At 34.8% G+C, this 12,122-nt stretch overlaps 1 protein-coding gene and 1 long non-coding RNA gene across 5 annotated transcripts; both read right to left on the bottom strand.

Annotated features, from left to right (window-relative positions):
- Window positions 3,538–6,180, bottom strand: LOC104742140 (fructose-1,6-bisphosphatase, cytosolic). The gene is made up of 12 exons (XM_010463110.2): window positions 5,865–6,180; window positions 5,608–5,655; window positions 5,443–5,517; window positions 5,284–5,345; window positions 5,114–5,180; window positions 4,891–5,004; window positions 4,697–4,783; window positions 4,553–4,623; window positions 4,407–4,472; window positions 4,219–4,305; window positions 4,010–4,085; window positions 3,538–3,862 (listed from the first exon to the last, which is right to left on the bottom strand). The coding sequence occupies exons 1-12, from the start codon at window positions 6,021–6,023 to the stop codon at window positions 3,752–3,754; spliced, it is 1,023 nt and encodes a 340-aa protein (XP_010461412.1). The 5' UTR covers window positions 6,024–6,180; the 3' UTR covers window positions 3,538–3,751.
- Window positions 9,592–10,875, bottom strand: LOC104742139. Of its 4 annotated transcripts, XR_760456.2 has the most exons (3): window positions 10,527–10,875; window positions 10,124–10,211; window positions 9,592–10,024 (listed from the first exon to the last, which is right to left on the bottom strand). It is a non-coding gene; the product is annotated as an uncharacterized LOC104742139 (long non-coding RNA). The 4 variants fall into 4 exon arrangements; XR_760455.2 differs by having other exon boundaries at window positions 9,592–10,011; window positions 10,096–10,875; XR_760453.2 differs by having other exon boundaries at window positions 10,124–10,875.

The raw sequence follows: 12,122 nt of genomic DNA, 5'->3' as shown, positions 1-12,122 counted from the left end.
GGAGGGGGTAAAGGGTGGGTTGGGTGGGGCCAAACCACAAAAACCAAAAGTTGTTAAATGAATATTTTAAGTTGGAATTGTCAAGGGCTTGGTAATAAGGCCACTATAGGAAATCTTAGGGATCTCTGGAATAAACATAGGCCAGACATTTTATTTCTCATGGAAACAAAACAGTCATTTTCTTTTTTTTTTGGAAAAATTTGTAGGCCATTTTGGGTATAATAATTTAAAAACAGTGGAACATGTTGGTTGTAGTGGTGGGTTGGCTTAATTATATAATAAAGATGCTTTTAATGTTTCAATTTTAATGGAATCCAATAGATTGATTGATGTTGAAGCATGTTTTAAGGACCGGGTTATGCATTTAACTTTTGTCTATGGTGATCATGTTCAGAAAAACCGTGATTTGGTTTGGGAAAGGTTGGTACAGATAAGTACTACTCGGTCTACCCCTTGGTTCATAGATAGGAGATTTTAATGAATTAACTCACAATCATGAAAAACGTGGAAGGAGGTTGCGTCATGCTTCTTCTTTTCTTGCTTTTAATGGGATGATAAGAGATTGTGGTTTTTTGGAGTTTCCATACTTAGGGGAGTGTCTGTCCTGGAGGGGTTGGTGAGACAAAAATCCTATACGATGTAGACTGGATAGGGCCTTAGGTAATGAGGATTGGCATGATTTATTTCCGGACACGGTTACGGAATATCTGCCGATGATTGCGTCTGATCATATGCCTGTTGTAGCTAGTGTTGGTGCGAAGCGGCCGCGGGGATGGTGGAGCTTTATGTTCAATCGTCGTTGGATTGGAAAGGCGGGTTTAATGAAGGTGATCTCGTCTGGTTGGCTGAGGGACCGGGACCAGGGATCACCGAATTTGGTGAACAAAATTGTGAATTGTCGACGGGCGATTTCTCGTTGGCTCAAAACGCAGGCCCCTTATGGTCGGGTTTTGATTGAGGACCTTAAACGGAAATTAGAGGAGGCCCAGGCGGATGATGCGTCATCTCCGGGTTTAATCTCAGATTTACATGCCCGGTTGCGCGAGGCCTACCGGGATGAGCAGATACATTGGTATCAAAAGAGTAGAAATCGTTGGATGCGAGTGGGGATAAGAATACAAAGTATTTTCAGGCACAAACTAAGCAGCGACGAGCTCGTAATCGGATTGTGGGGCTTTATAACAGGCATGATGTTTGGTCTTCGGAGGAGGCGGATATTTGTGATACGGCTGTGTCGTATTTTGAGGATTTGTTCACTACAATTAATCCTGCTAATTTTGATGAAGCTTTACGGGAGGTCAACACGGTTATCACAGAAGCGGATAATGATAGGTTAACAGCCCCGACCACAGAGACAGAGGTTAAGCGGGTTTTATTTATGATGCACCCGGATAAAACTCCTGACCCCGATAGGCTGACTGCTTTGTTTTTCCAGAAGGCATGGACGATAGTTAAAGCGGATCTTGTTTCCATGGTTAATCGATTTCTGGTCGAGGGTGTTTTTGATAAGAGTTAAATCGAACGCATATCTGTCTCATCCCCAAGGTGGCCAAACCAACAAGGATGGCGGAGATGCGCCCTATTTAGGTATGAGTTTAGACTTTAGTTGTTACTAGATTTAAAATAATATATTATATTTTAAATCAAGTAAATTTATTTTAATAATATAGTTTTGATCATATCGTTCTTATCGTGATAAATAACAAAAAATATATTAAAAGTGTACAAAAATATAATTTCAGTTTTTTTGTACCGTTCTTTTATACTCACTATTTTGTACTAGCTTTTAACTATTTTATGTATTATTTAGGTGTTGACTGGTTCTCTCGCTACCTCCCGCAAACGCTGCGTTTGCAGGTGGTAGCGGTTGCTAGCGATTGGAACCAATCACACAAACCGCTCCTAATCGCTCCCAACCGCTCCAAACCACTGAATTCCAAAAGTTGCTTCCCGCAAGCGTTTGCGGTTACGGGCGATTGCGGTTGGATTTTTTTTTTTTTTTTTGTAAAAAAACTTAAAAGAAATCATGATAATGATTTTTTTTTTGTTATATTTTCTATCTAACCATTTTACTCATTAATGATGAGAGAAAATGAAGTACGGACACGATTGTAGAGATTATAAAATAAACAATTAGAAAAAAATAATATTCCAATTAACAATTATCCGGAAAACTTGATGTAAATTTAATGGCACATCGCACATAAGTTCAAAATAATCTAAATAAATATAATATTTCATCAGAAATTTAAGAAAATAAGATTATTTGTGAAAAATATTAAAACAAATCACCAGTGACTCTTCTCAACTATCACTTGACCATTCCTACCGATGCAAATATTGACCCACGATCTAAGAGAAAAGAGAAAAGATCTACAATCTAAGCATATGTTTTGTCATTTATCAAATTACTTGATTAAATTTTTGGTGAAAAGCCAAATGCATAAAGGAATAAGTATTTCAATATGAATTTTTTTTTGAATAATTGTTATTTTAATAAATTTTAATTATAAATCAAGTTTTAAAAAAAATTTGGTGTTTTTAAACATTTATATATTAGATATCACATTTATTATATTCCAACCGCTATTGCACCCGCTGGTCAACCAGTCGTAAACCTCCCGCAAACGTATCAATTTTAAACCGCTAAACCAGTCGTTCAACACGCTTAATAACACTTGAAACCGCAATCACTCGCCTCCGCAATCTCCCGCAATCGCAACCGCAACCGCAGCGTTTGAACCAGTCAGGCCCTTAATTGCTTTTAAATATTAACGAACAGTTAACCGCTTCTACCCGCTAAAAGTATTGTACATTACCACCAATGAGATCTAATATCTTTAGGCACATGTTATCTATTTAGTATTTACTCTTTTTCAACCTTTAAAAGAGAGACATGTGACATAAAGAATGTAATGGTTCTAATGCAACAGTCGTTTTATCCTTAAGCAGGTGCCTATTTAAATGAAAACAAAACAATATATCAATCAAAGCGCTGTTTTATAAGACTGTTGCGACAAATCAAAACTTCTACACGTTGTCTTGATAAGTAACGAAGCAACGACAGTGGGAACTATTAGTAATGCATAAATGTCGTTGCTACCAAGTATGTTGACCCTTCATGATTCTACTCATTCCAACACGTGTTTTATAAATTTTTCAAAAACGTAATCATTGTTTACATATTTGGCCGTTCCTGTTGGACTTCGAAACAAGTAAATGCAAAAGATATATTTGGTAAAAATCTCTTGACTGTATGATATTTTGTAGATGAACAGCAATGAAATGTAAATAACACTAACGATTGGTGTGAGTGGAAATTAGATATACTGTAGTTGGTTGATGATTTTAAAACTGATAAATTTGTTATTTGTAGTTTAAAGGTTTTGTGAATTGACTTTATAAAAAATTAAAAATTCGGTTAGAATCCAAGATATATCCATCGTATTTGAAAACTTGTGGATCAGATAACGCAAATCAAAATGGATCAAAGATGAAACTTTACTTTTAGTGTAGGCTGCTTCTCCAGACATGAAATAAGGTTATAAAGACAAGCTTGGAATGATCAAACAATGGATGTTGCGAGCTGAAGATAAATTAAAGATTGAAAAGAAAAAGAGAACTATTATGTGCACTAAGGCAGAGAAAGGTCTTCCTTTTGTAAATGAGTTTGTCTCATCAGAAGAAGATTTTATAGAAAGAAGAGAGACAGAGACAGAGACAGTGAGAGAATAAAAGAAGAACGGGAAGCTTAGTTCTTTTCATCCTCAGCATACAGAGCCTTAATCTCCTCAACATCGTCGTAGCTACCAAGAAATATCGGAGAACGCTCATGGATCTTCTCTGGGACAAGGTCTAGAGCCTGCATCGGGACATTAAAATGTAAAACTACTTGATCCATATACCATATAAGTATAACCAACAAAATCTTTACACTTCTGTCAAGTGCCATATTAGAAGAAAATCAGATTTAAGATTGCATTTAACAGGTAAAGAGGACAGATTATACCCTTTTCTGGCCCGTAAAGGCCTGACCTCCGGCTTGCTCCATCAAAAACGACATCGGGAAGACTTCATACAAGACACTGTTCACATATGTAGGCCAAAAATAGCTTCGTTATAGCGGCTTTATAATGGTTTATGGAGATGTTATCAAACTCAAAACCAGAAAGACTTTCACCGGTTATATTTGAACTGTCAGTTTAATCCTAAGCTTACCGCAATTTCCCATTGGGGCTTTTCTTGTCAGCCGGGTACAAGAAGATTCCTCCATAAAGTAGCGTGCGATGAACATCGGCTACCATACTGTTAAGACAATGATATTAACAAAACAGAGACAAAAGCCTAGGCTAGTTTCTATGACTGAGCTTTAAAACTCAAAACAGAGGAGGTTGTTTCCCAGTTACCTTCCGACATATCTCAAAGACTTCGCCGGTGAACCATCTTTAGGAAACTTGCATTTCTCTACATACCTAGACCAACAGCCAAAAACCATGAATATATGAATGCAGCTGATGATTTGAATAAGATTTTAAGTTATTTCGATACATACTTTGTAGTTGGACCATCCCAGTTCTGCGCATTGCCTTCATTCACTGAATAAATGTTCCCCTTCTTTGGAATCTGAGGACAAGAAAAACTAATGAATCTTTGAGAACTTATAAAAAAGAGGACAACCATTATTTATTACGGTTACCTTAATGTCAGGGTGAGTTAGTATGAACTCTCCGAGAGATGGGTCCAGGGTAAATCCGTGGACACCCGTTCCAGTGCTCAACACAAGCTGAGAGAGAGAGAGAGATCCAATCACATTCAATTAAAAAAATTCTAGAAATAACTAATCAGACTGAATGATACTAATGTTGCCATTGTAAATTTCATTTTCAGTACCATGCAGGAGCTTCCGTACATACAATAACCAGCTGCCACCATTTCATTCCCAGGTTTCAGAACATCTTCAGTGGTTGGCTCATCAGTGTGGTCCAACGTGTAAATTCCAAAAATCTACACACGATGAAACCAAACACAAAAAGACAAACTTCTTCACATGATTCACTGTCCGAGCCCTCTAACAATGTAAAATAGAAAACTTGGGTGAGAGAAAGTAACATACTGTTCCAATGGAAACACCACAGTCAATGTTTGAGGATCCATCAAGCGGATCAAAAACAACACAGTACCTGTTGATAACGAAAAAAAACTCAATTATGCCAATGACAGTTACCAATACAAACAATAACATTTCCATAAGGTGAACCAACAAAAGATCAATTCTAAACATACTTTCCACGGTGGGATGGTTCCACAAACGTAGCTTCCTCATCTTCTTCCGAGACAAGAACAGACTGACACAAAGTTTCAATTGCCAACAGTCATTGTAAGAGACAAATGAAAACATATCGGAGTCTTTCTAAAGTTGATAAAAATACCAATTTTACTTACAGTTCTGCCACTGCTGACCAAAGCGTTGACAAAGACATCATTGGAGAGCACATCAAGTTTCTTTTGCTCTTCACCCTAATTACACAGAAAATGGTAAAATCTCAGAAACAATAAAAGAACCAAAACCAATCATTCTTATCATTTGAACAAAAACAAAAAACTTACCTGAATGTTAGTTTCCCCTGCAAGTCCAATAAGCTTAGCCAAACCAGCCTGCACAAGCACAACCATAAAAATTAGAACTTTAACTCTCAATGGGCCATCCTCAAAAACACTAAAGACGATTGAGACAAAGTCCACATCTAAAGAGGGTTCCAGATCATCATCATCAACAACCATAAAAACTGAACCTTTACACAAATCGAAAGCGACATTTATTTATTAGCCCTGACCCAAAATTTCCAAAAACCGAAACTTTATACCTTATTAACAGCACTGCAGACGAATTTGCATCCCAAGACGATGTGACTAAGCAAAATAGTGAAATCCCCACGAGATTCAGGATACTTTGATTGTTCATTCAACACGAATCTCGTAATGGTCATCAAATCCGTACGGTGAGCATCTGCTGCGTGATCCATCTTTTTGATCCTTTCTCAGCCCACCAAATGCGTGTTTTGAATCAGATATTTTAGAGAGAGAGAAGAGAGATTGAAAGTTGCAACCTTTATACTTGGATTTTGTGTGTTGCAAGTTTCGAGGATGATGATGAGATTGAGGATAAAGACGCGACCGGTTTGCATCGAACGTTTTTTCTCAAACGAAGCCAAAGAAGGGATCGGGATGACACGTGGCTGTGACAGGTTTGGGCCGTCATTTTTATTTCGGGATAATGTTAACAAAAACCTCGTCCTCGTAAAAATATGTTTAAACCGTTAAACCGATTTTATTAGATAGATGAACAAAACACATTTCGATAGCTAAAGTTTTAAAATTGAAAACATGTTCAATCTTTCATAATTTATCTTAATATTATTGAGTTGGCGGTATGTCTCACCATTTGGCATCATGGTTATCATCGTGCTATTCATCATGTTAATTATTAGAGTATTCTATTCTCATACTACATACATGTACACTTTGTTATTAGATTAGAATATATAATTGTATATGAACAAACTTTGTACACACTGAATAATTAATGAGGATAACAAACTTTTCATCACTCTTACCTCTTTAGCACTGCTCTCTATCTCTTGCTCTAGCTCATCTTCGTCTTCTTCCTTGACTGATTTAATCCTGATATGGTATTAGAGTAATCACGTTCATGAACGCTTCATCGATTGAGTTTATTCTCATTCATATTCTTTCTTTTGTTTATTTGCCAAAAAATAAAAATAAAAAATTCTTTCTTTTGTTTTGGATTTCTATATGGAATAATAATTTTGGTTATTTGATATAGTTTGTTCAAAAAAAAGAATAAAAAAAAAAAAGGTTATTTGATATAGTTAGTAAACGAAGTTTAGCAAGTGTTCCCATCTCTATTGAAATCTATGGTGAATTGGTAACAAGAGAATTCATATGAATTTGAGGCTAGAGTTGGTCTTCCAATATGAATTTTCTTCATTTTGTTTATTTGAAATGAGCAGTGACAACTGTAGAAAATGAATTGGATGATAGGTAAAATATGATATTGAGAGATTTTATTTCAGTTGATCCTTGTACATAGTTGGAGAATGGTCATCACTCGCAGTGATGCCTATGTCTGTGAGTTATGAGACTGCCTTGTTTTCTTAATCAAAAAAGGGACTTCCTAGCCAATGTTTGTCTCACACATTGTCTCGTACAACCAGAAACCTCACCTATCTATAATTTGTGTAAGTTATCATAGCCTTTGTTATGTTTAATTCTTGTTTAGCAATTTTTCTTCTTGCTGAGCTTAAGAGTTTCACAGTGATTATAGATTTACAAACACATATTATAGAACAAAGATTTTAACATTTAGTTTCAAATGACATCACAACAAGAACAGAGCATGACAATAAATTGACCATGTCTAGAAGATGCAAAAAGAACTGAGGATGACTATAGATTTTTTTTTTTGTGTATGAATGTTAAATTATATTCACTAAAAAAACTGTTGTACAACTTAATGTAACATTTTAGCTGAAGATAGAAACAGAGGTAAAGCAAAAAGTATTAGAAACAGATTAGATGGGGTGGGTTTGAAACCAGAACTGGAGACTATTCTCATAGCGACGAACAGTAAACAAGGTGAGCAGCCGATTACGAACATTCTTGTCAATGAAACAGAGGAGACTGGAGGGTGGAGTTGGAGCTTCACCATGTCGTCTAGCATTCTTTTCCCGCCAAACACATGCTTTAACTTATTCCTAATATAACAGTCTGACCAATCCTACCATTCCAAAACACAATTGCATATATTTTATAATAGCAATTGTATTTTGTTATAAATTGTTTTATTTATAAAGTATAATTATAATATATTATATGATATAATGTAATAATTATGTAATTTTATGTTAGTAATTTATAGTTTCTATAATATTTTGCATTTTCATTAATTATTCAATTATATTAAATTTATTTATTTATTTGGGATAAATTGTTATCGATATTTTAGGTAAATTGATATAATGAAAATAAATATATCATATTTTATTATTTATCTATATGAAAAAATGATACAAAAAAATATATATTACAAAATAAAAATACATTCCCAAAATCAAAAGGTGGTGTCGTATCGTCTTCTCCCCATCACAAAGCTGAAAAATCATTCTTCTTCCCCTTCACCAATCTGTAAGGTTACAGGTCCATCTTTATCTCTTGTTGAATAGAAGATTTTCCCAGCCATCTCTCCTCCAATTCGATCAGCTCTGCAATAGAGAAATTCAGCAAAAGAAAGCATTAGATTGATGAAAACAAAAGGAAACAGATTATAGTATCAAATTCAACAGATGAATACAAATTTTAAATAGCTCCAAACTAATAAACGAAAGAGAACATAGATCGAGGCAAATTTCCACCAAATCCAGTAGAAACAATCAATGAATCCAAAAGGATATCAGAAAAATTCAAGCTCAGGCAGGAAGAATTGCTTACTCGAAACAAAGCTCTCGTGGATGGAAGCCGTGATCCCCAACTCGAAAACTATTTTGATAATTGCTTCAATTGCAGGGTAGTTTGAATTGGATAATCGATTGCAGAGGAAGAAGATGAAGGAGAATGAGGGGAAGAAGTGAAAGGAAAAGATTAAAAAAAAAGGTTTAAATTTGTGTTCGTTAGATTCATTTTAATCAACGGTTCATATTAGAAATATTGTGATCCTCACTTTAATGGCTTAGCCAATGAAATAATAAAGAGAGGTTATAATCGTATCCCTTGGATTACTCTAATCGTACGGCGTGAGAATATGCCACCCCGGTGATATCTTCTTATTGGTTTTGCTCTTTTTTTTTTTTTTTATTATACCATTTTAGAAAGATTATAAACAAAAATAATAATATTATTAAATGAAAAATATTTTATGGTAATGAGAATACATTTTTAACTAAGATTTAAAATTTTGTTAGAGTTAAAAAAAAGATTAAAAAATACAACCATTAAACACAAATAGTAGTATAATAAATATATATTGATGAAAGCTTCAAATACTTAGAACATATAGATTTTTATTTTTATTTTTTAATTTGTATAATTGTAATGTGTTTTCAATTTAGCTATTTTATGTACTTAGTATTACAGAATATATTTTTATTTTATTTTATTTTGTTAATGATAAATAATAAAATATGTTTCAAGATTGAACCCTAAAGGGTTTAGGGTATGAGGTTTAGGGTATATGATTTAGGGTATAGAATTCAATTTTATAACATAGTTATTGCTATTTATAAATTAACAAGATAAATACAAAAAAAATATAAGAAACTTTATCATATTTGATTATGTATGATTAACAAATGAATGTTTGAGAAAATTATTGATTTATGTATTATATAATTAACAAATGAATGTATGAGAATAATTATGAACAAAATAAAGTTTTATTTGTAATAAAAATTATGCATTGATTATTTTTAATTTATAAAATCTATATAAGGTTTTCACGTCATATATTTGAGTTTTAGTTCCGTGTTCTTAAAAGCGAAAATACTATATTAAATGAAAACCATAAAAAAAAAAAAATTAACGAAGCATAAACTCGTTTTCTGACAGAAGTTTTTATGTACTCATGAAATTTCTCATCTTACAACTTCATGGAGAATCTAAAAGGCTTGTCATCACTTCTAATCATCAAAAGTTCTTACAAGAAGGGATAAACAATAATGAAGTCCAAAACTCAAAACAAAATTGGATCTGAAACCCTGCAAGTCTGCAACCCGACTGATTAGAGAGATTGAGCTACTACTTTGCCACACATGATTGAGAAGAACGGAAGCCGCCATCGACGAGTTCAGAAGAGAAAACGAGAACTGAGTAGTCGCTTCAAGCTCAGTTCCTCATCCCACACATGATTCAAGCAATTGTTGATCGCTTGGGTGATATAAGATGACATAATCTGTAAATGCACATACTTCAAGCTGGATAAGCCAACTAGCACCTGACCTGAAACCACGATCTAGATGATAACCAGTGAGCTTCCCTTCTAAGCAAATCAGAATTGAAGAAACTATCATCAAAACACTCAACTAATCAGCAGAAGAGATTGAGTTCTTACACCAATAAGAACGAACTATGAATCTTAGTCTCTTAGAGCACACATTCAAAGCTCCAAATGCTTTTCCACTAAAGTCTTTATCACATCACTAAGGAGAGGTAAAGCAAAATTAGAAATTATGAACCCATAGCTACTGAACCTCAACCTTTCATGAATATGAGTCTGAGCAACAAATAAAATCAAACTCCAAATTCGTTATTCAAGCCAAAAATGAGAGAAAAAAAAAAAAAAACAATTGGGAGTGTTAAAGCCTACGAAGCCATCACAGCGCCCAGTAATCATGCGCTCAAACAGCAAGCAATCTTTATCGCAAAAGACATCAAAATCAATACAAACAAATTACAACAATAGAGAATCGAATCTCGTAACCTGTTAGGAAAATACATCACATAATCGAATTTACCTGTTGGAACCGGAGATGAGAGTGACGATGAATACGAGATCCTTTAATGAATTCTAGCTACAAATGAATTGAAACTAAAATCGATTAAACTAAGAGAAACAACTAACGGAAACCCAAAATCAACAGCTTTAGACCAATCAAAGACCTAAATCCCTAACAGTTAAACGATGACGATGGCTAGGCATTTGCTGGTTTTTGTGATTCGATGCTGAGATTAGGAGCAAGGACAGTAAGATACTAAGATACCGTGAAAGAAGAGAGAAGGAGAGCAAAAGGGGAAGAAATTAGGTTGAATTATTTTTAATCGGAGCCCATAAATCTTCTTTATTTTTTGGTTGTTGGAGCCAAGATTTTTACTTAAGCGGTAGATAGGAAAAAAAATTCCCGCTAACCATATTAATAGCGTTTCTATATGGTATATACTATTACAAACCATTTTTACAAAATAAAAAAAGTCAAAACATATATACTGAAAGGTTTTATAGCGTTTGTAAATTTTAAACGCTATGTAAAAATTAGAGGTAAATCAATTATAGCATAACTACCTAAAAAGCTATCGCTATTAAAAGTCAATATTGTTGTAGTGTTTTAACTATATGAAAAGTCAACTGAACAAGAATGAAACAAGACTGTGAATTGAATTGGAATTTAAAAAAAAAATGCAACAAGAAAATCACTGTAAATCTATAGTCATCTGATAGAATAGAAACTCTCTTTTGTATTTATGAATGAACATACAATGTTATCGGAACTGTAACCGTAAGAGCCTTAGACGCAGCTAAGCCATATTCTCACTCCTCAGAGGTCACATATGACTCTCTTCTCACACCACTCTTACGACATACCCGACTCTTTCTTATTTACAGGCTTATATACATTTGTTTATCACTCACTTGCTCTACTCTTCTTCCACACGTGCTCCAACCTCCCTTTGCTTCTTCCTCACATAGACCCGATGGGGCTTATCAATACCCCCCCTTCGAAACGCAGCTTGTCCTCAAGCGCTAGTGTCGGGTATTGCTTCTGTAGCTCCTTAACCACTTCCCAAGTGTTCTCGTACTCTGGCAAGCCTTTCCAACGTACTAAAGCCTCCAATACTCCGGTATCATTATAACGAGTCTCCAACACTTCTTCTGGTTCAATGATCAACTCTTCTGTGTCGTTAAACATGTCAGGCAAGGGAATGACCTGATGATGAACTCCCAACACCTTCTTAATCTGAGACACATGAAAAACAGGATGTATTTTGGAACCATCCGGTAGTTTCAGTCTGTATGAGGCCTTCCCAATCCTCTCCATGATTTCATATGGACCGAAATACTTGGCTGCTAACTTCTGGCAGGCTCGTTTGGAGACAGACTGTTGACGATATGGTCTCAACTTCAAAAATACCCACGTTCCCACTTCATATTCCACATCACGTCTATGCTTATCGGCATTGTTTTTCATTAGCTGTTGTGCGTGAAGCAAATGGTTCTTAATCTGGATTAGCATCGAGTCTCTTTATTTCAACACACGCTCCAACTCTAACACCTTAGTAGAATGTTCTTCAAAACGGACTATAGCAGGAGGGTCTCGTCCATACAGCACCCTAAA

Source organism: Camelina sativa, chromosome 14 (assembly GCF_000633955.1).
Source record: "Camelina sativa cultivar DH55 chromosome 14, Cs, whole genome shotgun sequence".
In the NCBI taxonomy this organism is placed as follows: domain Eukaryota; kingdom Viridiplantae; phylum Streptophyta; class Magnoliopsida; order Brassicales; family Brassicaceae; genus Camelina; species Camelina sativa.
The sequence above is the reverse complement of the archived record's forward strand: the minus strand, read 5'-3'. Positions and strand labels throughout refer to the sequence as shown.